The sequence below is a fragment of the Pelophylax lessonae genome, assembly GCF_965119305.1.
Source record: "Pelophylax lessonae genome assembly, chromosome: 12".
NCBI classification, from domain to species: Eukaryota; Metazoa; Chordata; class Amphibia; order Anura; family Ranidae; genus Pelophylax; species Pelophylax lessonae.
In genome coordinates this window covers 60223020-60250722 of record NC_138779.1, presented here as the reverse complement: position 1 = coordinate 60250722, position 27703 = coordinate 60223020, and the positions used below count along the sequence as shown (strand labels likewise).

The 27703-nt window shown below is 40.7% G+C and overlaps 1 protein-coding gene across 1 annotated transcript in view; it reads left to right on the top strand.

Annotated features, from left to right (window-relative positions):
• The first annotated feature begins 1033 nt into the window (after window positions 1-1033).
• LOC309568439 (uncharacterized protein) overlaps window positions 1034-27703 on the top strand; it is a 37158-nt gene continuing 10488 nt past the window's right edge. The window contains exons 1-3 of the mRNA XM_082274107.1: window positions 1034-1082; window positions 14985-15059; window positions 23670-24137. Coding sequence (XP_082130233.1) covers window positions 15014-15059; window positions 23670-24137 — 514 coding nt within the window. The 5' untranslated portion in view covers window positions 1034-1082; window positions 14985-15013. The remainder of the gene's footprint in view (window positions 1083-14984; window positions 15060-23669; window positions 24138-27703) is intronic.

The window sequence follows — 27703 nt, the reverse complement described above, 5'->3', positions numbered from 1 at the left end:
TGTTTTTTTTTTAACGCGTAATGGCGGCGATCTGCGATTTTTTTTGCGGTACTGCGACATTGGGGCGGACAGATCGGACCCTTGACTGACATTTTTGACACTTTTGGGGTTACCAGTGACATTTCTACAGTAATCAGTGCTATACATATGCACTGTTACTGTAAAAATACACTGGTAGTGAAGGGGTTAACTTTATTTGGGAGGGAGGGGCTGTGTGTGTCCCTAGGGGCGTGCTTTCTACTGTGATTGGCTGTGGCTTGAGCTGTAAGGACACTGATCAATGGATCTACATAGTAGATCCGTGTGATCAGTGTCTTTACACCGAGGAGAATGACAGGCAGCTTGTTTACACAAGCTGCCTGACTTTCTCCCTCTCCCCCGACGATCGCAGAGTGGCCGGCGGACATCGGGTCTGCCGGTCACACGCGCGGGGGGGTCCGTGACCGCGCGGGAGCGGGAGCGCGCCTCCGCGGGTGCGTGCTCGCTCCCCAGACCCTCCCAGGCTAGTGACGTTAATTAACGTCACTCTGCCTGGCAGGGGCTGACCGCCGCAGTAAATTTACTTGCGGCGGTCGGCAAGCGGTTAAATGCCACCAAAAGAAAGCTCTATTTGTGTGAAAAAAATTACAAAAATTGAATTTGGGTACAGTGTTGCATGACCGCTCAATTGTCATTCAAAGTGTGACAGCGCTGAGAGCTGAACATTGGCCTGGGCAGGAATGGAGTGAAAGTTCTCGGTATTGAAGCAGTTAAAAATAATCTTTCAATAAAGCTAAGCATTGTAATGTAAGGAATATAGAAAATCAGCATTAACAAGAAATTATTTTTTTCAGCAATAAGCCGTGCAGAGATCATTAAGAAATTATAAGAATAATTATTTCTGTCCTACAACAAGGACTATTCAGCAGAGTGTTTGTGTGGGAAGAGACTGCCCTTTGCAGGGTGGATTCTTTAGTTTAAAGGAAAACAGCTGCATGACTCAGTGTTTGGAAAATGAAACTAACCGTTCAGTGTATTCCCCAGATCTCAAATACGAAGACATTCAGCAGATCTCATTCACGCTCACACCATAAGTTTATTGGGTAAGGGGGATTTTTGTTACATATGCAAATTCATAATGAAAATAGTCAATGCTTTTTCTAGAGGTTTTTCTTCTTAGGGACGTAGCTCAGTATATTGTGTATAGTGTATTTTAGTGTAGATGTTTAACAAAGTGGAGAATTCTATTTGTGCAGTAAAGGCCTTAGTTCTTACTGTAGCCCAGCTGTTATTAAAAAAGTTACAGTTTGTACAAGTTGTACGATATTCTATTGTTTACTCAATATTAGTACTATTTCTAACTCCAATGTACTCAGTGTTAAAGTGACTCTGTTACTGATCTACAAATTAAACCCAAAATTAAATTGCTGCCCACCAATTCTAAAGCCTAGTACACACGCAACGATTATCGGCTGACCAATCGTCCGTCTTTTGTCCAGAGTTGTGTTTTGTTGGTTGGAATGTGCTCTAGACTGCACACAAATTTTCTCGCCCAACAAAATTCTACTTCAGAATTGATGTCATGTGTTGGTTTGCTTTCTTTGTGTTCTTTCTTCTCTGAGCATGCCCTTTCTTGCTCATTAGATTTTTCCCTTTCGAAATCTGTACTGACTGCACGAAAATCGGCCGCGTTTTGACGGCGGACAAAAATTATATAGCCTGCACGGCCGAAAAGTCGGAGTCGGTTGTCAGAAGCATCATACTAACAAGCCGAAAATCGTCAGATCGGTCATCGGACGAAAATTCCCTGCCGATTTTCAACGTGTGTGCACGAGGCTTTAGATGTGATTGCATTCAATTTTTTTTCCCTCTATTTTTACCTGGTGGTGATCCTGCCAGTATGTCTGTTATTTTTCAACTTCCAACAACACACCAAGCTGGCCAACAATATAGCAGTTGGAGGGTTGAGACAAACCATTGACCACTGACAAGGGTGCCAATAATGACCGGCTTGTATTAATTCACGTAAAACCTTTATCCCAAAAGGAAAAAACTGCTGTAACTGTTTAACCAGTTCCCGACCGCCAGACGCCGATTTACTCTCCTGTGGCTCTCCTGCGCAAAACGACGTAGACCTACGTCGGTCGCGCGCCTGCAGCTCCGATTGCCGCCTGACACCCGCGAACGCTCCCCGCTGCGAGAGATAAACACAGCGTGTAAACACAGCTGACCGTTCTTCTCTCTGGAATGATCACAGAGCCCCTGTGATTCTTCTACAGTGGGTACGGAAAGTATTCAGACCCCCTTAAATTTTTCACTCTTTGTTATATTGCAGCCATTTGCTAAAATCATTTAAGTTCATTCTTCTTCCTCATGAATGTACACATAGCACCCCATACTGACAGAAAAACACAGAATTGTTGACATTGTTGCAGATTTATTAAAAAAGAAAAACTGAAATATCACATGGTCCTAAGTATTCAGACCCTTTGCTGTGACACTCATATATTTAACTCAGGGGCTTTCCATTTCTTCTGATCATCCTTGAGATGGTTCTACACCTTCATTTGAGTCCAGCTGTGTTTGATTATACTGATTGGACTTGATTAGGAAAGCCACACACCTGTCTATATAAGACCTTCCAGATCACAATGCATGTCAGAGCAAATGAGAATCATGAGGTCAAAGGAACTGCCTGAAGAGCTCAGAGACAGAATTGTGGCAAGGCACAGATCTGGCCAAGGTTACAAAAAGATTTCTGCTGCACTTAAGGTTCCTAAGAGCACAGTGGCCTCCATAATCCTCAAATGGAAGACGTTTAAGATGACCAGAACCCTTCCTAGAGCTGGCCGTCCGGCCAAACTAAGCTATCCGGGGAGAAGAGCCTTGGTGAGAGAGGTAAAGAAGAACCCAAAGATCACTGTGGCTGAGCTCCCGTGATGCAGTCAGGAGATGGGAGAAAGTTGTAGAAAGTCAACCATCACTGCAGCCCTCCACCAGTCGGGGCTTTATGGCAGAGTGGCCCGACGGAAGCCTCTCCTCAGTGTAAGACACATGAAAGCCCGCATGGAGTTTGCTAAAAAACACCTGAAGGACTCCAAGATGGTGAGAAATAAGATTCTCTGGTCTGATGAGACCAAAATAGAACTTTTTGGCCTTAATTCTAAGCGGTATGTGTGGAGAAAACCAGGCACTGCTCATCACCTGTCCAATACAGTCCCAACAGTGAAGCATGGTGGTGACAGCATCATGCTGTGGGGGTGTTTTTCAGCTGCAGGGACAGGACGACTGGTTGCAATCGAGGGAAAGATGAATGCGGCCAAGTACAGGGATATCCTGGACAAAAACCTTCTCCAGAGTGCTCTGGACCTCAGACTGGGCCTAAGGTTTACCTTCCAACAAGACAATGACCCTAAGCACACAGCTAAAATAACGAAGGAGTGGCTTCACAACAACTCCGTGACTGTTCTTGAATGGCCCAGCCAGAGCCCTGACTTAAACCCAATTGAGCATCTCTGGAGAGACCTAAAAATGGCTGTCCACCAACGTTTACCATCCAACCTGACAGAACTGGAGAGGATCTGCAAGGAGGAATGGCAGAGGATCCCCAAATCCAGGTGTGAAAGACTTGTTGCATCTTTCCCAAAAAGACTCCTGGCTGTATTAGATCAAAAGGGGGCTTCTACTAAATACTGAGCAAAGGGTCTGAATACTTAGGACCATGTGATATTTCAGTTTTTCTTTTTTAATAAATCTGCAACAATGTCAACAATTCTGTGTTTTTCTGTCAGTATGGGGTGCTATGTGTACATTCATGAGGAAGAAGAATGAACTTAAATGATTTTAGCAAATGGCTGCAATATAACAAAGAGTGAAAAATGTAAGGGGGTCTGAATACTTTCCGTACCCACTGTATATAGGAACACAGGTCTTTATGGTCATTTCACAAGCCACACCCCCCTACAGTTAGAATCACTCCCCTAGGCTCACATTTAACCCCTTGATCACCCACAGTGTTAACCCCTTCTCTGCCAGTGTCATTATTACAGTAACAGTGCATATTTTTAGCACTGATTACTGTAGTAATGTCACTGGTCCCCCAAAAGTGTCAAAAATGTCAGTTAGGGGTCCAATCTGTCCGCCGCAATGTCGCAGTCCCACTAAAAATCGCAGATCGCTGACATTATTAGTAAAAAAACAAAAACAATAAAAATGACATAAATCTTTCCCGTAGTCAGTAGACGCGATAACTTTTGCGCAAACCAATCAAAATACGCTTATTGCAATTTTTTTTTACCAAAAATATGTAGCAGAAAAGAAATTGGCCTAAAATGTTAAAAAAAATTTGATTTTAACATTTTTTTTTTTGGGGAATGTCATACAGTAGAAAGTGAAAAATATAGTTTTGTGTTTTTTTTTGTTTTTTTTTCAGAATTGTCGCACTTTTTTGTTTATAGCGCAAAAAATAAAAATCGCACAGGTGATCAAATACCTCCGAAAGAAAGCTCCATTTGGGGGAAAAAAAGGACATAAATGTTATTTGGGTACAGCGTCGCACAACCGTGCAATTGTCCGTTAAAATAATGCAGTGCCGAATCGCAAAATATGGCTTGGTCATTAAGGGGGAAAATCTTCCGGTCCAGAAGTGGTTAACCACTTGCTTACCACCCCACGTATGTATGCTGCGGGGTGGCAGCTTCTACGGGCGAAATTATGTACCTGTACGAGATCACCTCGTCCGGCGCACACACGCACTGCCAGCGACCGCTGCTATTGGACACAGAAGGAGCCAATCAGCAGGTCCGGCAGACCTGATGTCTGCCGGGAGCCGCCGATCGTTCCCATCAGAGGCAGAACTGCGGTCTGTCTTTGTAAACAAGGCAGATTGCCATTCTGTGACAAGGAAAGACAGAGATCCTGTGTTCTTGCTAAGCAAGAACACAGATCTATGTCTTCTTACAGTACAAGCACCTCCCCCACAGTTAGCAAGCACCCCCTAGGGACACATTTAACCCTTTGATCGCCCCTGATGTTAACCCCTTCCCTGCCAATGTCATTAGTACAGTATTTTTTAGCACTGATCACTGTATTGGTGTCACTGGTCCCCAAAAAGTGTCACTAAGCCCCGGTTCACTTTAGTGCGATCATAAATTGCATGCGATCTCATGTGCGGTGCAAATTTCAGCACCTGACCCTTTTTTTTATCCGCAGCAGAATCGGATCGCATTTTTGCGATTGCAACTGGGGGTGTTGTTAACTTTTAATTGACACCCCCTGCGTATCGCATATGGCAGTGTGAACTGCCAGAGGTGCGGATGCGATGCGGGATCACGGTGCATATTCGCAGCGTTACCGCATCGCACAAATGTGAACCGGGACTTAGTGTCCGATTTGTCCACCTCAATGTCGATGTTCCACTAGCTGATCACCGCCATTACTAGTAAAAAATAAATAAATAAACAAAAATGTTATAAAAAATATCCCATAGTTTGTAGACGCTTTAACTTTTGAGCAAACCAATCAATATATGCTTATTGGGATTTTTTTTACCTGAAATATGTAGCAGAATACATTTTGGCCTAAATTAATGAAGAAATTAGATTTTTTACAATTTTTTATTGGATGTGTTTTATAGCAGAAAGTAAAAAATATTGTTTTTTTTGGGGGGGGGGGGGGGGGGTTTCAAAATTGTCAGTCTTTTTGTGTTTATAGCACAAAAAAATAAAAACCGCAGAGGTGATCAAATACCACCAAAATAAACTTTTATTTGTGGAAAAAAAGGTCATCATATTTATTTGGGTACAACCTCGCATGACTGCGCAGTGATCAGTTAAAGTAACGCAGTGCTGTATCGCAAAAAATGGCCTGATCATTAAGGGGGGTAAACCTTTAAGAGCTGAAGTGGTTAAAAAGTGTTAGCTGGAATTCAGCTTCAGTTTGTTAGTCAGGGTCATATAAATTTACTAGTCTAACACTACCCTCCCCCACAACAGACAATGCTGCTGTTCAAAAGGTACCTGCTTTACTACTCTACTGGAATGTAGACACCCTCAAGCAGGAGGTGTGTTACTGATAGGATCACCAGGTAAAAGAAATAAAAAAAAAAAGCCTGAATACAGCCATCACATCTACAGTGGGTACAGAAAAGTATCACCCCACCCCCTTTAAAAAAATCACATTTTGTTGCTTTGCAGTCTGAAATGAAGACAGACACTGTTTTTGTTTTATCCAGCTGTATTTACTCTACTTATTACTTACTGTATAACACCAACATGTCAGAATTAAAAAAAAAAAAAAAACAGAATCACTAAGTTAAAAAAAAGTACCACCTTTTGCTTTAATTCCAGGCTTTCTCTATTGGGATGTCTCTACTAACTTTGCACATCTTGACTTTCCAATATTTGCCCACTCTTCTTTGTAGAACCGCTCAAGTTCAATTAAATTTGATGATGACTGTTTGTGGACTGCAGTCTTCAAGTCATTCCACAGATTTTTGAATGGGGTTTAAAGCCTCGTACACACGATTAGAATATCGGACAAATTTTCGTCTGTTTTTTACTTTCATACAAAAATTCTCATACAGCAGAATTCAACTTCAGAAGTGATGTCATGTATTGCATTGTTTTGTATGTATTCTTTTGTTTCCAAGCATGCGTAGTCTTGCTCTTAAGATTTTTTTCGGGCGAAAACTGGACGTTGTGTTCACGTACGATAAGCATTTTATAGTCTGCACATTCAGTTTTTGTCAACCAAAAATTAGTAATTGGCTGTCGAAAGAACTATACTAACGATACAAAATTGGTAGATCGTTGGACGAAATTTTACTTCCATTTTTCTTTTCCTGTGTATGGGCCTTAAGTTTGGACTCTGAGTTGACTAGGCCATGTAAGGACATTCACCTTTTATCTCCTTCAACCACTGTGTGGTAATTTTTGCTGTGTGCTTTGGGTCATTGTCATGATGGAAGGTAAACCTTCTTCCCAGTGACAACTTTCTGGCAGAGGGCAGAATATTTTCCTCAAGAATTTGATGGTATTTTTCTTCTATCATGACAAGTGCTCCAGTCCCAGAGATGTATAGTAACTAAGTAGAACTAATTCACTACTGTACTTAAGTACCAAAAGGCGGTATCTGTACTTTCCTGGAGTAGATTTTTTTTCTCCTACTTCCACTTTTACTTCACTACATTTTTTCGATGATTTCAATACTTCTACTCCAATATTTTTTTTTTGTGCTGCATAGTTACTCGTTACAATTATAAAAATTACCACTGCCAGAACAGTAGATGGCAGGTTTCATGAAGTTCAAAAAAATTTGTATAATGTCATGTGTAAATCAGCGCATACGAAAATAAATGCTACTGTATGTATAAATAAAATGGTCTACATATCTGCTGTTAAGGGGAAAGAGAACGTCCCCCAACCAAGGAGAGTCACAAGCGTACATAGACCTTATTTCTGGAAAGAGGCTGATTTTGCTTTTTTCACTGGAAGTTGAGAGCACAGGTTTTGCAAATTTGTTTCACTGGAAGAGTCTATTTGGATATTATTTTGCACTTACCTTCATCTGCCGGTTAAGGGGGAAATCCACAAGGTGGTGGGAGTCTGCACCTATTATTTGGAATAGCACCTGTTTGATTCCTGCACCTTTGAAAATATATTCATCTTGTTTTGTCACATACATATGGTATTATGACATTATATATATATATGGACTTTTTATTGATTTTGATTTCATACACTCTTCCTTTATTTCGTTATTGGAATATATTGTTGTATATCACATTGGTTTATTTTTGATTTTGCGCACCAATAAGCTGTGGAGAAAAAAAAAACATGCAGGGAAGAGAAGGAGGGATGCTTTAAAGGAGAAAGGGAGGGACATACTTTATCTGTTTTTGTTTACAAAAAGTTACAGCCAAAGGAATTGTGATTGTCCTTTAGGTTAATCATTTGAAATAATAAAAAACAATATGATGTTCAAACTTTTGACTTCTTTCTTTAATAACTACATAACACAGTACTTGTACTTTTACTTTCAGTACTTGAGTAGCATTTTTTTTAAAACTACTGGTACTTTTACTTTCAGTACTTGAGTAGCAAAATTAAAAAAAAAAAAAAAACTACTTGCAATACTTAGGTACAAAAAATGTTGAATACTTTAGTACTTCTACTAAGGGTCACTTTTTGATAGAGCACTTCCACTTCTACTTAAGTCACTTTTTGATCGAGCACTTGTACTTTTACTCAAATATGGGTTTCGAGTACTTTATACAAGTGTGTCCAGTCCCTGCTGCAGAGAAACACCCCCATAACAGGATATTACCATCTCCATGCTTTACTATAGGAATGGTATTATTTGGATGGTGAGCTGTATTTGATTTCCACCACAAATATAATTTGGTGTTGCAGTCAAAAAATTTAATTTAATCTCATCTAATCATAACACCTTTTTCCATGTGGCCTTAGAATCTTCAAGGGCCGTTTTGGCAAAGCTCAGTCGGGATTGCATGTGGCCTTTATTAAGAATTGACTTTTTTTTCTTGCACCCTTCCCATACAAGCTACATTTGTGGTGAATTTGTTCTCACATGCACACAATGACCACACTTTGTCATAAATTCTTGCAACTGCTTCAGAGTTGCTGTAGGCCTCTTGGTAGCCTTCCTGGCCAGTTTCCTCCTGGCTTCTTCATCCAGTTTGGAGTAATGTCCTAATCCAGGGAGGGTTTCTGTTGTACCAAATACCTTCCACTTCTTAATAATAGACTTCACTGTGCTTCTAGGCATTGATAAAGCCTTTGAAATCTTTTTGTATCCTTCTCCTGAATTGTGCCTGTCCACAACTTTATGCCGGAGATCTTTTGACAGTGCCTTGCCACCCATAATTGATTACAAATATGTAACACCCCGCTAACAAACAAAAATCTGCTAGCACTACAATAGACAAAAAAATTGTGTACAAATAAAATTTAAAAAAGTGCAGGGCTGGATAATGTATATATAAAAATGATCATATATATATATAGACTCGTGAAAAAATATATGAAATAAAGTTCATAAAACAGTCCACAAGTTTGAAGTGGGAAAATCCAAAAACAAATCTGCAATCCCAAGTGCTTAAGAGAAGATACTGGAAACACTTACCAGAAGTTATTGAATCGGCGCACGCTCAGAACGTTCATCACACCGTCAAGTCAGTACTAGCGTGCATGTCGGGCTGCAGTTTCCCTGGAAGAGGGAAACCAAGCCTCCATCTGGATGTCAAATAAAACTCCCTATTCTAGCAAGCGCCTGTCCAATCATCCAGTAGAAAGCTGCCCACACATTGGCTAATATAAACAAAAACAGTGAGAACCAGAAACAAAGCATCACACTGACCGAAGCCCAACTGTTCACCAAGGCTCACACAAAAAAACATGAACAAAATACTAAATAATTTTCATAATGTACATAGATATCTATGGGTATTGAACCAATATCAGTGTTATAGTGAATATGGTATTATAAAAAAATATTAAAAATGAAAATAAAATACAAATAAAAATCACAGAAAAAGAGGAAGAGGAACGAATAAAATCATTGTGAACAGAATAGATATGTGTAGTATCAACCCCAATCCCATTTTAAAGAGCTAAATCAAGAAGAATTAAAAAAGGAATTAATGTCCAGCCGTGCACATATATGCAGTACGATTCGAGGCGTGAAACTCCCCTCTTAGTAGAACCTCCTCTCCAGGGGGCCATAAAATTATCTATAATTTGGAAACAAGTGCCAGTGGGGTCTTTATTATGATATTGTAAATAGTGTTTAGGGACACTATGTGCGGTTTTACCCTTCTTAATGTTAGCAATATGTTAATTTACTCTCTTCTGAAAAAGAACGAATGGTACGTCTCAAATATTGCTTAAAACATTGCTTAGGACAGGTTAATAAGTGCACTATGTTTTTAGTGGCACATGTAGAGAAATGTTTAATAGGATATACCAAATGACTCCACCTTCCTACCAAAGTTTATATTATGACTAAAGACATTACATTTTCTACAGGGGTAATATCCTTTCATGTTGTGAAAGAAAGACGGTTTAATGGGCAGATTAATTACATTGGGAGCGACTTTCCCCCTAAGAGAGGGAGCTCCTCTAAATTTCACCTCTCAGGAAGTGACGGACCAAGAACCCGATCGTTCTTTAGCACATCACAATGTTTATTAAAAATAGTTTTAATCTGTCTGTGTTTAATAAAGAACCCTGTTGAAAACGGCCACCTCGAAAAAGTATTGTTGGTCACTTTGGGTTTGTCTAATAGAGGTCTATTCCTATTTAAATTGGAGGCTCTAGTGATCTCAGCATCCAGATCGATAGGGTTATAACCCTTTGATAAGAATCTCTGTTTCAAAACCCGAGCTTGTCTCTGAAAATCCGAACCTTGGGTACAGTTACGACGAAGTCTAACAAACTGACTCCAGGGACCGAGCGAAGCCACGCTTGATGGTGACATCTATCGGTGGGCAAATATGAGTTTGGATCTGTGCTCTTAAAGTAAGTATTAGTGATCAACTTGTTATTCACTAATAAAATTTCTAAATCGAGGAAATGTATACACTGATTTCCAACTTCATATGATAAACTAATTCCACGATCGTTGGAATTTGGTTGGGACATAAAATTGTCTGATGTTGTGCGGTCCTCTCTCCATAGGAGGAGAATGTCGTCTATATATCTAACCCAAAGGGCTAGTTCTGGCCTAGCCAAAGAGTAGACTACATCCTCCTCCCACTTAGCCATAAATAGATTGGCTAAGCTAGGAGCAAACTTAGCTCCCATGGCTACTCCTCTTTGTTGTAAATAAAACTTCCCATTGAACCAAAAATAATTATGTCCAGTGGCAAACAGGAGTAATTCCATAATAAAATCGAATTGAATCTGGGGAACAGATGTATCTATGGACAGGAAATATTCTACAGCTTCAAATCCTAAAGAATGGGGAATGCATGTATAAAGGGAGGCAACATCAGTGGTTACCAATAAGCAATGCCCCTTTAGGATTAATCCTTTCGAGTAGCCTTTGATGTTCCTGGCTTTAAGTGGGGATATCTGAATGATGCCTGCAGCTGCAGGCATTATTCAGATATCATTTTTTTTCAGCCGGCGATTCCCTTCACCATAAGAACAATCATAGCTGCTGTTCAGCTGCTTGATCGTTCTTACAGGCGGTGGGAGGGGACATCCCTCCTCCAGCTTCCCTCCGGCGCCCTCTGGCCTGTGGCGGAAGTTTACCATAGAGAATGCGAGGACCAGATATTTGATAACGTCACGCACGGCTTGGCAGTTTTCAATACTGCACTGATGTTGGCTGAATAGCCAAGATCTTTTTTTTATTCCAGGCTTTCTAGCCTGTAGGAGAGATCTGAGGTCTTATTGACCCCAGATCTCCCCATAAAGAGGACCTGTCATTCACTATTCCTATTACATTACTTGTAATAGGAATAAAAGTGATAAAAAAAATGAAAGGGAAAGTGTAAAAATAAAAAATAAAATAAACAATAAAAAAAATGTAAAGTGCCTCCGTCCCCGCATGCTCGCACGCAGAAGCGAATGCATGCGTATGTCACGGCCACATATGAAAACGATTTTCAATCCATAACATGTGAGGAATCACTGCGAACGTTAAAGTGAGAACAACAATTCTAGCCCAAGACCTCCACTGTAACTCTAAACTGGTAATCCGTAAAAAAATTTAAACCGTCTCCTATAAAGATTTAGAAGATAGAAGTCAATGTATCTCCCAATTCTAGAGGTAATAGAATCAATACCACTCACTATTGGGCGACCAGGTGGACGAGTGGGATTTTTGTGTACCTTAGGAAGGTAATACATGAGAAGGACCCTTGGGGCCAAGGGCACAAGGTATGATTTCTCTTTCTAAAATATTCCCTTCTGAAGTGAAAGTTCTGGCAGCCCTGTATTCAAATACATCCATAGTGGGATATAGTGTAATGTGACACAAAAATGTGATTAATTAAATGTCAATATACAAGTTATAAACAAGATATAAACGTATATCACATGAACTGTGAAATGGTGAAAGCTGTAGTAATAAATGTCACCAATCTAATACAAATATGTTATTCTTTAGATATTTGTAAGGAGTTTCACACCTTGAAACGTAATGGATATATGTGCTTAAGTCTCACAACACGGGTTAAATGTGGAGTGGGACATTAATGCATTTATCAATTCTTCTTGATTTAGCTCTTTAAAATGAGATTGGGGTTAATACTACACATATCTATTCTGTTCACAATGATTTTATTCGTTCCTCTTCCTCTTTTTCTGTGATTTTTATTTGTATAATATTTTTATTTGTAATATTTTTTTATAATACCATATTCACTATAACATTGATATTGGTTCAATACCCATAGATATCTATGTACATTATGAAAATTATTAAGTATTTTGTTCATGTTTTATGTGCGAGCCTTGGTGAACAGTTGGGCTTCGTCAGTGTGAGACTTTGTTCCTGGTGCTTACTGTTTTTGTTTATATTTGCCAACGTGTGGGCGGCTTTCTGCTGGATGATTGGACGGGCGCTTGCTGGAATAGGGAGTTTAATGCTGCGTGCCGATTTGACATCCTGATGGAGGCTTGGTTTCCCCCCTCCAGGGAAACCGCAGCCTGACATGTATGCTAGTACTGACTTGACTGTGAGATGAAGGTTCTGAGCGCGCGCCGATTTGGTATTCAGATCAAGGCTTGGTTTTCTAGTAAAACCGAGGCTTGACATGCACGCCGGCGCCATTTTGATGGTGTGATGAGCATTCAGCACTGCTATGAGGCTGCTGCACACAGGTGCTGTAAATTTCTGTGATGATATGAACTTACAGTATATATATATATGGAATGATCAGAAGGGGCTTTTAGCCCTATGAGGATGTCATGTATGACTAAACACATCACGGTATTCTTTCCTGCCTGTAATCATTCCAATGCTACATAAGCTGTTAACCTGCAGATTCCTGTAAGTGTTCTGTACTTTTAAATAAATATGTTTTAAGTGGTTTAACACTATGTGCGACTATTTGGCTTGTCTTACATACTGGCTTAAACCTCGAGACATAGTTTACCAAAGAGGAAGTTCAACCCTACCAGAAATGTGGTGACGCATCTCGAATGAAGATTCCTGAGTCATTAGGGTCCCTATATTTTTGGTGATCATCCTTGCCTGTATTACCCATTTACTATAAGGTACCTGGGTCCACAACTTTTGGTAAGCGTAAAATCTCCAACCGTGGTGGTGGGCTGGTCACACTGGCGACTACTGGCATCTGAACATCCTTGGTTTTCTACTTGGTTTCCAGTATCTTCTCTTAAGCAGTTTATGGGAAAAGTGCAGAGCTGGATAATGTATAAAGTGCCTACCACGTGTGTGTGTGGATTTTCTATTTGTTTTAAAGGGGCTCAGTAGAACCCAAGCTCAGTAGTACCCCCACTCAGCAGATCCCCAGCTTATTGTAACCATCATTCGGAAGATCCCCAACTTATTAGTACCATCATTCAGCAGATCCCTTGCTCAGTAGTACGCTCAGCTCTGCTGATGCCCCACTCAGTGGTACCCCCAGACCTGCTGATCCCCCACTCAGTGGAAAACCCCAGGTTTGATAATCCTGCTCTCTCTCTGGTCCCTGTTCACCTCCCACTTTTTTGCTCCCACGCTGCCCACCACATGACATTGCTAGTTTCACCTGCTCCTGTCTCCCAACTCTGCTGATCCTCGACCTCTCATTTTTTCCTCTCATTCCTGCTTACAATCTGGTATAATGTTCCCATGTTGCACACCATGAGTGCCGTCTGCTAGTTGCTTCGCTCCAGTCCAGACCCCACTCACCTTCTTGCTGCTCCATGCTGCACACCAGATGTGACATCACCAGACACTTCCAGAATATACATTATACACATGAACTGGAAGTAACTGTAAATAACATATTTTTGGTTCACTTGTTGGCTTCCTGGGATATCCCATACCTACAATACCTCCAAAACAAAGCAAAGCTAACTCTGAATTAAAGCCCCTCAAAAGCTGCAGGTGCTGTTAGCGAGCTTTGTCATAGACTTCTATGGAGGCTTCGGAGATGCTTTAAGGCACCAAGAAAGCAACATGGGGTATAATTTTTTTGAGCAAATGCAACGTGCGAACAGGACTGTAAGCTAATTATTTTATTTAGTGACAGGTGCTTTTATTGGCATTTAGAGTGCTTTAAAAAGCGTGTCAAATACCACATTTTGAAGCAAGTGTAAATGAGCTTTTAAGGAGGATTATAACCCCTGTCAGTTTTTTTTTTTTTTTTGGGAACCTGTGTCCTATAGGGAAGATTACCTTAATTTCCTTCCCTATAGCCAAAACAGGAAGTGAAAACAAATCCCACCAAAATGATGGAATCCCTGGCTGTTACCAGGGTCACCAGAACTAGTGTTCCTGTTCTGACAACAACCCAAAATTTGGCATTTTCTTACCCTTTCACTCTCAGTAATAACCCTAAACAGAACAAAAATATTGAGATTTTAACTCTCCTGATGCCAGTGCTGCCATTTATTAGGAATTGTCCTTCAAAGTCTGCAGGAAAATGGGCACTTTCAGTGGGGACAATACCTTAAGTCTCTTGCAGTTCTCACTGGTTCTTTCATCATCATTATTGTCCCCGCAATGACATGGAAGTCAGTAGGAGGAACCAGGGAGCCAATTCCTGATTAGCAGAGCAGCATTTTGTGGTGCGAGCACCAGAAGACCTATATATATATTGTTTTTTTCACAGGAAACAGCTGTATTTTATTTGAAGATCTGTGGCAGGATCACTTTAAATGACTAAATAATATGTCTTGTAAAACGTGTAGAATCAAAGGTTTGCCATTAAGTAAAATAGATTACTCATACTCATTACTTTTGCTTGTTAAAAACCGATAAGAGATCCAAGTTTACTGATTACTTACATTTGTTTTTTTTTCAAGGCTTTGGTTTTCGAATCTTTGACGGGCTTATGAAAATTACAGATTTCTTCCCTCTAACACCTTGCAAGGACACAGGTAATGTCTGTTTCTATTTTTTTACAATTAGTAAGGCCAATAAAGATTTTTTTTTGAGGTTTGTAAATAGTTGTAAACAACTTCTATTTTTTTTTTTTTAAATAAGGGGTTAGAGTTGGCGTAAGATTTATTTTATTGCTGGGGAAATTTCCTCTCACTGTCCCAAGAGCTGTTATTTTTGGGACAGGAAGTGAAGAGGAATTTCACCAACATACATGGAGACAGAAAAAAGGTGTTGGCAGGGATCCTAACCATCCCTGTGTGTTTTTATCTTCGCCTGTGTCCCCATTGGAGAGATTCTCTCATTTCCTGTTTTCCTGCGAGATGCTGGTGCAACTACTTCTGAGATCTGGAATCCTAAGCATTTCCCTGGATCTCATCAGAAGGATCACCCGCTGCTGAACAAAAGCTAAGGTGTACTACTCTATGCACACTACAAATCCCTTAGTCCAGTGGTCCTCAACTCCGGTCCTCAGGGCCCACTAACAGGCCAGATTTTAAGTATTACCTTGGGGAGATGCAGACTAGAATACTGCAATCACTGAGCAGCAAATGATATCACCTGGGATGTATTTCAGTTATCTTGAAAATCTGGCCTGTTAGTGGGCCCTGTAGGCCAGGGTTGAGGACCACTGCCTTAGTCCATAGGCCATCTCGGGAGTGAATTTAAAGAATTCATCACATGTGAAACCCAAAGGAAGCTCATATAGTGAAGTATTTTATAAATAAATGGAAATAAACATATAAACAATACACTCACTGGCCACTTTATTAGGTACACCCCCAGATAGCAAAGATAACTTGCCACAAATTTGTCTAAGTTGCTGTATATTTTCACTGACAAGCTGTACACTTACAGAGCGCTTGAAGCACAAGTTCTAGTTGACACTTTTCCAATTTGTAGCAAATTTTCAATAGCAAGAGCAAAGTTGCAGACAGTGGTGAGTCTACAGCAAGAGCTCTGCAAGTCACAGTGACCCCTGTGGTGGGATGACTATTGCACAACAGAACAGACTATTGCATAACTGAACCAGAACTTGCAGCAGACTTGCAGAATGTTCGCAAAGAAAATTGATCTGGAGTCATGCAATGCGAACTTGCTGCAATTGTGCAACAAATTTGTGAAGCCTGGCAAGTCTAGCAATAGCTTAGCACGTCATTTTCAAACCTTTGGCTCAATTGCTTGCTATCTGGGCCTTGTTAGTGCTGGGTTGGCCCCCTTTTTCCTTCAGAACTGGCTTTAATTCTTCATGACGTAGATTCAACAAGCTGTTGGAAACATTCCCCAGAGATTTTGGTCCATATTGACATGATAGCATCACGCAGTTGCTGCAGATTTGTCGGCTGTACATCCATAATGCAAATCTCCACTACTTTCCAAAGGTGCTCTATTGGATTGAGATCTGATGACTGTGGAGACCTCATTGTCATGTTGAAGAAACCAGTGGTGAGATGATTTGAGCTTTGTGACATGGTGCATTATCCTGCTAGTAGCCATCAGAAGATGGGTACACTGTAGTCATAAAGGGATGGACATGGTTAGCAACAATACTCAGGTAGAGCATTTAAACAATGCTCAATTGGTACTCAATTGGTACTAAGGGGCCAAAAGTGTGCCAAGAAAATATCCCCCACACCATTACACAACCACCACCAGCCTGAACCGTTGATACAAGGCAGGATGGATCCATGCTTTCATGTTGTTTATGCCAAATTCTGACCTATCATCTGAATGTTGCAGCTGAAATTGAGACCCATCAGACCAGACAATGTTTTTCCAATCTTCTATTATCCAATTTTTGGTGAGCCTGTGCAAATTGTAGCCTCAGTTTCCTGTTCTTAGCTGACAGGACAAGTTTGATTTTTGGAGGAGAGCACACCAAGTTCCCAGCATACCTAGAGAACTGACCACGCTGTGCTCTCCTCCTTAGTGTGGTCACTTTTGAAAAGTAAAGCAGAGGGACTGACAGAAATGCCAAGGATTTCACACAAAGGAAGCAATACAAAGAGAACAGAATACTTTTTCATACAAGTACATGGTACAGCAGGCTCATATCAGGAATATGAAATGTTGGGGTAACAAATGTTTTAAATCCCCTTTCTTCCCCATTCTGTTGTTTGTTTTCAGCAAGTCATCTTCACCATGTCCACATGCTTAAATGCATTGAGTTGCTGCAATTTGATTGGCTGATAAGCAATTTGTGGTCACCAAGTAATTGAACAGATGTACCTAATAAAGTGGCAGGTGGGTGTACATTGTACTCACATGTGAATATACCAACATCAGTGCACAACCAGTGATAAAGTGCTCCACCTACCACTTGTGCAGCCCCTTACCAAATAATCAAATTAAAACTGCATATCGTTCTATTCCAGGTAGGTCAGCGAGTCAACATCCCTCAGTGTTCCTCCTCTCGCTATAACTCAAAAGCAAATTACTCAAAATGGTGTAATACTGTATAGATTACCAATACAAACCATATGAATAAATAAATCATGCTCACATTTATATCAATAACAAAGTGCAGACCTGCGATTCCCACACCACATGCCAGCTTAATGTGTACTAACCCCTTACCAGAGGTAGGTCCTTTAAAGTATAACTAAAGGCTAAACTTTTTTTTTAGTTTTTGATTGGGTAGAGAGGAATAAGAACACCTGTCAGTAGTTATTGCTGTCTGTGCTCCAGTTAAGGAGATCCCCCCTCTCTGTTTGTCCTGTTTACCATTATGGTTGAAAGTGAAAGTAAGAAAAAAAAAAAAAAAAAACACATTTTGAGTTTTACCCAGAAAAGTAATAAAGGGGTAATCTTTGAATGCGGACGCTAGTTCTGGTGATCTTGGGGGGTCCCCAAGGAATACTCTTAATTTGCAGGGATTTCCTCTCACTTCCTGTTTGGCTATGGGACAGGAAGTGAAGGGAAATCTCTGTAATTGTACACAGATGGGGGAAAAAAATCTGACAGAGGTAATAACCCTCCCTTGCTCTATCCAAATGATAAAAAAAGTTTTGCCTATAGTTCTACTTTAAGGCACAAAATCTGGTAATCTTAGATCTCTCTTCCAGTCTTCTACCAAAATGAAACCTTTAGGCCCTGTTCACACCTGAACATTTTCCAGCTCGTAAAATGTTCATCTCTAAAGTCTCAAAATGCCCAACAAACAAAATTCCATTAATTTCACATATGAGCGTTTTGTCGCCTGAAGCAAAATGCCTGAAGCTCAAAAAAGTACATGAGCTTCTTTTTTGGTAGATTACAAGCATTTTTGTTAGATGTCAATGCCTGCCTCCAAACACCTGCAAAGAACGCCCCAAAAAAATGCCTGAAAATGCTACGCTCAGGTGTGAATGGAGCCTTAAGGCACAGGGTATGGTAATCTAAGCCTCTCTCCAGCTCTTCTCAGTAGTCAGCCTTCACCTAGATCAAGGACATGGAGAAAGCAAAAAGTGCTCATAGTGGAGAAAATCCCATTAAAAATAGCTTTATTTACCACCAATATGCTCCAACACTTAAAATGGCCCCCGGGGTACTTCCTGTTCAGGCGTCTGACATCACTTTGACACATTTTGTCTGTAGACTTTGTCAAAGGAATATGACCTCCATATTCCTTTGACAAAGTCTACAGACGAAATGCATTAGGGATTGTCAGACGCCGAAAGTACCCAGGTGGCCATTTTGAGTGTTGGATGTCTGTATACCTTCTTACATGCAAGCAAGACTGAAAAAAAAATTCTGGATCCTGAGTGAACTCTGGTGATGAACAGCCAATAGGAAGGATCAATGTCATGCAGAAAGTGGTGTGGACAACCAAAGAAGAACTAAAACCCATTTAAATGCAAAAAAAAAAAAAAAAAGAGACAGCTGGAGACTGTAGTGTCAATTGATTGCAGATTTAGGTGAGTAAAAAAGGACATTCGATTTCTTTTTTCTCAGCAATTAATCCGAGAGGGGTGGGGTGTCCGTTTAGGTCAACACTGCAACTTCAACAATTGTATAGGTCAGTTATGAAAAGAAGCATCGGTTTCTAGTCACACTTAGGTCATGCCGTATCTGCCTGAAGGTATTCACATATAATCAGTAGAGTTTATTTTTAGTAAAAGGCTAATCTTATCTATTGGTTAAAGGACACCCTGCCTTCCATATCTGAAGGAGAAATGCAACTAACAGAGCTATTTAATATAGGGCTACTTTAGAAACCAGAGAGAAAAATATTACCGTAAAGGGTGGGCCACACCCCTGTGTACAATACAGAAAAAATTGGGAGAAAAAAAGATGGGGTTTTAAGGGCCCTAATGAGATGATCAAAATATAATGCAACACAGCAAGTTAAATAAAAACGCATATTTATTAATGAGTTTCTATTCACATAAAAAGGCATGTACAAACATGCTCTAGGGACATACATACATACATACATATAACATAACATAAAAATAAGAACACAGTTGGATAACCAAGTGGTGGGTCTCAACAACAGAAGATGGAAATGGTCCCTGTGCAGCCAATGCGTTTCGCTTGGTTTTGCTTCTTCAGGGCTTAAGAGACTAAAGAACCAGCTAGTGTTCCACTAAGTGCAGGACCATGGGGCAGACGGAAATTCCATTGGTGGGCTAGTAGTGTAGCAAATACGGATAGTATATTGATTAGCAGTGATGGTACAATGATATATGCGTATCTTTATACAGTATATATACATAAAGCGTTGGGGTGCCTGTGCATTCATATAAGATGCACACGCTATATCAATGTATGATGCCCCAATATACTGTTAATATTGGCTTAAATTGAACCATCCACTGCTTTAATGATAAGATATATTTCACCCTTATCATGGGGTTTGCATAGTAGGCAGGCAGGTGATTATCTAAGTAGTATTACTCCCAAGTAGGCAGCAAGCCTCTTAATCATAGTGGGAAAGGGAGAGGGCCCAGAGGATATTACAGATATTAATTACAAGCTTCCTTTTAAGGGACCATCTCTGTGTGCCCATCCGACCATTATCCTGCCTTAACTTGCTGTGTTGCATTATATTTTGATCATCTCATTAGGGCCCTTAAAACCCCATTTTTTCTCCCGATTTTTTCTGCACTTGAGAAACCAGTTAGGAAAGAACAACACAGAGATTTTTTTTGCATTTTTTCATGAAAGTTTTCGCTCAATTAGTGATGAGCCGAACAGCCCTGGCTTCAGTTTGGCAGGGGTTTGCCAGATTTCAAAGAAGTTTGGATGCTGAACCCAAACCCCAATGAAATCAGTGAAAGCCAAATCTGTCAAATTAAAAAATGCCCATTTACTGGTCTAATATGCATGGGGTATCAAACAAAAGCATTGAAATGGGCACTGCCCTTGGGGTTAATGTACCAAAGCAAAAATATAAATAACACTTTGAAAACACATCCTATCTCAATGGGAAAACATATCATGCTGGATGTCTATACTGATATGGACTGGGTAATGTGTTAGAAAGGAAAGGAATTATCACCATACAGGGGGATGAATTCAAAGACACCCCAAAAATTTAAAGTGAGAAAATTATGCAGCAGGCTAGTCCATTTTGCTGAAATTTCATTGCAGCAACTTAAAATCATACTCAGTAGTTTGTATGGCCCCCACGTGCTTGTATGCATGCCTGACAACATCAGGGCATGCTCCTGATGAGATGACGGATGGTGTCCTGGGGTATTTCCTCCTAGATATGGACCAGGGCATCACTGAGCTCCTGAGGTGCAACATGGTGGCATTGGATGGACCGAAACATAATGTCCCAGTGGTATTCTATTGGATTTAGGTCAGGCTAGTATGGGGGCCATTCAATTATATCAATTCCTTCATCTTCCAGGAACTGGCTATATACTCTCACCACATGAGCCTGGGCATTGTCATGCACCAGGAGGAACCTAGGACCCACTGCACCAGTGTAGGATCGGACAATGGGTCCAAGGATTTCATCCTGATACCTAACGGCATGATGCCATTGTCTAGCCTGTAGAGGTCTGTGCGTTCCTCCATGGATATGCCTCCCCAGACAATCACTGACCCACCACTAAACCGGTCAAGCTAAACGATGTTACAGGCAGCATAACATTGTCCATGGCTTCTCCAGACCCTTTCACATCTGTTACATGCGCTCAGGGTGAACCTGCTCTCACATCTGTGAAAAAACACAGGATGCCAGTGGTGGACCTGCCAATTCTGGTGTTATATGGCAAACGCCAATCGAGCTCCATGATGCCAGGCAGTGAGCACAGGGCCCACTAGAGGACGTTGGGCCCTCAGGTCATCCTCATGAAGTCTGTCTCTTATTGTTTGGTCAGAGACATTGACACCAGTGGCCTGCTGTGCGACATTTTGTAGGGCTCTGGCAGTGCTCATCCTGTTCCTCCTTGCATAAAAGAGCAGATACCGGTCCTGTTGATGGGTTAAGGACCTTTTACGGCCCTGTCCAGCTCTCCTAGAGTAACTGCCTGTCTCCTGGAATCACCTACATGCTCTTGAGACTGTGCTGGGAGACACAGCAAACCTTCTGGCAAGGACATGTATTGATGTGCCATCCTGGAAGAGTTGGATAGTCTGTGCAACCTCTATAGGGTCCAGGTATCGCCTCATGCTACCAGTGACACTGACCCTAGCCAAATTCAAAACTAGGGAAAAACTGTCAGAAAAGATGAGTAGAGAAAAAAATGTCAGTGGCCTTTACCTGTAAAACCATTCCTGTTTTGGAGGTCTTCTCTTTGTTGCCCATCTAGTGCACCTGTTGTTAATTTCATTAACACCAAAGCAGCTGAAACTGATTAACAACCCCCTCTGCTACTTAACTGACCAGATCAATATCCCAGGAGTTTATTTGACTTGATGCTATACTCTGATTAAAAAGTGTTCCCTTAGTTTTTTTGGGCAGTGTAGTATATGTTGGCTGTTGTTTGGCTATGTTGATTGTGTTCCTGTTTACAGTTTGTATTGTTAGAGTAATATGATCAGGTGGGAAATGTCCTCCAGTGGGGTATAAAGTATGTGTCTGAGTTTCAATAAATAGTCATTCCTTTGGAGTTTACCTTTACACCTTGTCTGTGTACGATGCTTGGGGTAAAGGCTGGCATTAGCTCTCGGACTGCTCAGAAAGGTTTGGAGGGCAGGAAGCACGGTTTGGCTGTTTTGTCACACAAATAAACCAATTTAACACAACGACTGGCCATACCATAGCTTTTATAACTGTGAATCCTGCCAGCAGATCCATTATTTTTCCACTTACTTTAGCCACTAGATGACCGCTGCCGCAGATTTACTGCAGCAGGCAGCCGCTCCTGGGTGAACCGACGTAGCTCTACATCGGTCGCGCGCAGGCAGCTAGGGGGCGCACTCCCGCCCCCGCTCATCAGCGCCTGACACTCTCGATCTCTCCCCGCTGAGAGCAATGGACGGACGGCTGATGTAAACACAGCAGTCCGTCCCTCTGCCTGCAATGATCACAGAGACTATGTGATCCTGCTATATAGGATCACATGTCTCTGTGATCATTTCAAAAGCCCCCCCCCACAGTTAGAATCATTCCCCTAGGCTCACATTTAACCCCTTGATCACAACAGTATTAACCCCTTCCCTGACAGTGTCATTATTACAGTAACAATGCATATTTTTAGCACTGATTAATGTAGTAATGTCACCAGTACCCCCAAAAGTGTCAAAAATGTCAGTTAGGGGTCCAATCTGTCCGCTGCAATGTCGCAGTCCCTCAAAAAAACGCAGATCGCCACCATTACTAGTAAAAAAAAAACAATAAAAATGACCTAAATAGTTCCCGTAGTTAGTAGACACAATAACTTTTGCGCAAACCAATCAAAATACGCTTATTGCGATTATTTTTTACCAAAAATATGTAGCAGAAAACAAATTGGCCTAAAATGTAAAAAAAAATTATTTTTTTATTTTTTTTTGGGAATGTTATATAGCAGAATGTGAAAAATAGTTTTTTTTTTTTTTTTTTTTTCAAAATTGTCGCTATTTTTATGTTTATAGCGCAAAAAATTTAAATCGCACAGGTGATCAAATACCACCAAAAGAAAGCTCTATTTGTGGGGAAAAAAGGACATCAGTTTTATTTGGGTACAGCGTCGCACGACCGCGCAATTGTCCGTTAAAGTCACGCAGTGCCGAATCGCAAAATAGGGCCTGGTCATTAAGCAGGAAAATCTTCCAGGGGCTGAAGTGGTTAAAAGGGTGACAGCACTGTCCATACTGCAGTTAAACCGCACAGTAGTGTTGTCACCCTGTGGAAAGGGTAGTCTTGAATCAACTGGTAGTTTTTATCTGGACTTTAAGTAAGAGACAAATCAATTAAAGCATAACTCCAGCTGTTACAGAAGCAGTTTTCTGCTTGGAAAAAAGGATTAAACAAAATGAATGAAAGTTACTCATTGTAAGAACCCCAGTAGTGTTATTAGGTTTGTCCCAGTAGCTGTCACTTTTGCTAGACAGCTGGATCTAAATGATGTAAATGTGAAGATAATATGTAAAAACACACAAATACAAGAACACAATACAACTTGCTATAGCGGTCCTTTAAATATATTTACATATATATATTAAGTATATATTTTTTATCCTTCAAGCAGAAGACAAGTCTGTCACCTCAGGAAACCAAAGCCAAAGAATGTCTCATGGTGGAAACACTGGAGCGTTATCCATACAGACACCTAAGAAGAGGAAGGAGAGGTTTACGGACCCAGAACTCCATGCTCTGGTAGATACAATCCTGGAACACATGGAGCAGTTGTTTGGACGCAAAGCAAAAGCAGCCAATGCTGCAGGAAAAGCTGCTATCTGGGATGAAGTTGTAAGAAAAGTTAATATGGAGGGTAATATAATACGAACACTTGCAGAATGTAAAAAGAAATGGGATGATTACAAAAGAAAAGTTAAGAAAACCATTGATAAGGCAAAGTCCCAGCCTTCATCGACTGATAGCATATCAAAGGAAGACATGTTGACCAGAAGACAAATGATAGTTGCTCAATTTTTCAAATGGGACACAGAAGGCACCAGCTCCACACAGCTCCTTAATTTCTCTTTCCTGGATCAAGGTAATTGTACTTCGTTACTGAAAATTCAACTCCTATTACTGTATGTACTAAATAAAACAGTATAGAAAGATCGTCATACAAACTGTATGTGATAAAAAGACCCAGCTAGGTTCAGGAAATAGGACAGGGAAAGTAGAGTATTATACTGTGTTAACTATTGATGTATGCAGAAAGTTTGGAGTTTAAGTTATACCTTTTATTATCAAACTTAGGTGAAAGCTTTCCAGAACCCTGACATCTCCTCTTTGGGCTTCATACAATTTTGAAAAAGGTTCTGAAACCCACATGTTTACACGCAGTTACAGGGAGGAGCACTGAATTCTAAATAAGAAAAAAGACTTAGGGCTCTTTCACACAGTGTGTCCGTCAAACAGACTCCGCTTTTCTCAGCGGGGGATCAATCCACCGATCCCTCGCTGAGCAGGAGAATGACAGCTGTTCTCCGCACTATGTGCGGAGAACAGCTGTCACAGCCCCATACATCTCTATGGGGGAATCGGATGGGAACGGACCGTCGGTCCGTTCTCATCTGATCCCATCCGATCCGCTGGACGGATGAAAAATAGGGTTTCCATCCATCCAGATTTGAGGGATCGGGTCGGATCGGATGTCAGCGGACATGTCTCCACTGACATCTGATGCCCCATAGAGATGCATGGGGTGACTGTTCAGATCCTCCAAAGAAAACGAACAGGCGGATCTGAACGGTCCGCCTGTGTGAAAGGGGCCTTAGGCTGGTCACACAAGCCTCAATTTTTTTCGTTCAGCCAGCTGGCTGATTGAAAAACCTGAACTGATTTTCCCATCCATACATATGAGGTAGATGGGGAAATCCTCCCCACTGAGTCATTGTATTATGATAGCGGGACCCACCGTCAGAATACACAGATCAGTGCTGCAGTGTATTGGCTGCATATGCTGATTGAATGCTGGTTTTCCAGCAGGATCATTTGAGAGAAACTGACCTAACAAATGGCCTCTGTTGAACTGAGAGGGCTACACACGGAATTAAATTCATCCAGTTCCTTATGAACCGGCTGAATTTCGATGCAGGTATGGCCAGCTTTAGGCTATAGACCCATATATCAGAGAAGCAATGAAATACAGGCGATAATGAGGTACAACTATTATGTTGACACACTTTAGCGATATTGGTTATTGTAGTAGTATACTGTATATCTATAGTAATCAGAGCTTAGGAGTGTTATTGGGCTAATCAATTAGGAAATAAGAAGTCCAGGTTAACTTGTTTAACAAGAACAGAATCTATCATCTATAGATCATCTATAATCAGGCCTCAAGATACAAATGGATCTGTTCGGATACCACAGACTGAAATGCCCGAATGTACTGAGGGTGCCATGCACTCCAGCCTCAGTGTCACCGGTCTCCATGCAAAAAGATTATTTACCTATTTGCACTGTGTGGCCAGCTTTAGGCCTCATGCACACTGGTTTTGCTGTTAATCCTGACAGGAGAAAATCAGCGTTATAAACTCACCTAAGCTGCATTTTTTCAAACCAGTTTAGGTGAGTTTAGCAGTGTTTGGAGTTTGGGCATTTATTTCATTGGCCAGGATTTTAATTTAATCTGGCCACTGAAAAAAATAAACACTAAAGTGCTAAACGCACCTATCGTTTAGACACGCTTAACCACGTTTACACACATTTAACAGCATTTTATGTGGTCAAAATTTCCTCTCCTTAATGCGATTTTAGGACGTTCAGAAAACATCCTCTAAACTCCTCTGCTACTAAACTGCTAAAAACGTCCACGTGTGCATGGACATATAGGACAACATTAGGGGAGTTTAAAGGCAGAAAAAAATCTCCTAACTCACCAAAACATGAGTTTAAGGCTAAATGAACACTAGCCCACCCTGACCGCGGCCGTGGGAAAACGGAAAACAGAGTGGTCAAAACACTCCTATCCTGAAATGAGTTTCTTCCTCATTCAGGAGAGGGAGGTTTAACCTCACCTAAACGCAGGTGGCTCCTAAACTCTGCTAAAAGCCTATGGGTACATGGACACATAGGCTTTTATGGAGTTAAAATAATGTGCTTTGGCAAAAAACGCCGAAACCCCCTAAAATCAAGTTTAGGAACTGCCAGTGCACATTAACCCTTAGGAGTGATAATTTGCAATTTATTACATTTTTTTTTTATTTGGGGATTTAGATATGCTATAAACATTTAATGACATTCATTGAACATTTCTAACTTGAACTTTCTTTTCAGAATTTGGTAAAATAGAGGGTTTTGTTCCACTTTATTAAAAGCTGCAGAAAGAACTTTTGCAATTCCACTAACATGTTAAAGCCTATATGAGATTTTAGTAATTAGGTTTCCATAAACAGAGTTTTTTTTTTTTTTCAAAGATAAAAGTGTATTAGGAATTCACTTAGGGCATCTGGTAAAGCCGGCCATAGAGCGATTTCCTTTCCTGCAACCACGGCTGGTGGGGGGGAGCCATCCTGCCTGGGGGAAATCACAGTAATTATTTATTGTGGCTATAGCCACAGGCAATAATCTCATGAAAAACACGACAGACTGGTTGTACCCAAGTTGATTGATCAATCAACTTGGGTATTGGATCTCAGTTGTTCCTTCCTGAACCAGCCTAAATTCAAACTTTCTATGGCTGGTTTAAGGTTTGTGCTTGCAGTCTAGTGTTCTTTGTTAAAACAATGGAACTAATTGTACTATACACATTCTGAAGTTGCCTCCACAGTATGTCGTAATCTGCTGTGCGAACAGTGTATCTGATACAGAAAACTCTGATCACATACAGTATACAAAGATGAGCTGGCATGTTTCACTGGCCGTTTTCTATTCTTAGCACTAATTAGAAATCACTTTTTGTAGTGAGGGATAGAGTGGGGATAAGTTAAAATGCTACGGCAGACGTTTCTTCAAAAAGGGCAATCGTCCCCATTCCAATGTCAACAAAAGTAAATTAATTCATTGCACAAGATGATCTCTGCCTGGCTCCATGCTTTGACCTGTTTCACTCTAATAAAGGGCTTAATTGTAGAGATAGAAAACCAAAGCAAGCTTGGAGCTGTGTTGTTCAATCTCTTGTAAGCTTTTATTTCTGTCTGTGATCCTTTAGAAGGTATTTTTTCCTCGCTTCATGTTTCTGTGGCACCAGTTTTAGGAAAGAAGGGCTGAGGCTGCCACCAGGATAAGAAGGCACAGATAGCATTAAAACATTGTCAGAACATCTAACCCTTTCCCTCTCCACTCAGTATAATTTACTGTATCTCTGCTGGAGAGAATTAACATCACTTCCTGTCCTTGAAGGCAGTGAGGGCAAATCTCCCCACCAAGGTTGACAACAAAAATCCTGACAGATGCTCTAAGCCTTCCCTACTCTATACAAGACTAAAAAAAGGTTTTCCGGGAATTGAACTTTAAAGCTAAACTCCAGAAAGATAAACAAAAAGCACCAATTAAGGCAGTTGTGATCACGCTATTTATTCTTTTTAACCACCCTCAAATGCTGTTCTGTAAAATGTAAAAAAAAAAAAACTAAAAATTCATACAGCCATAAATAAGCACATCTAC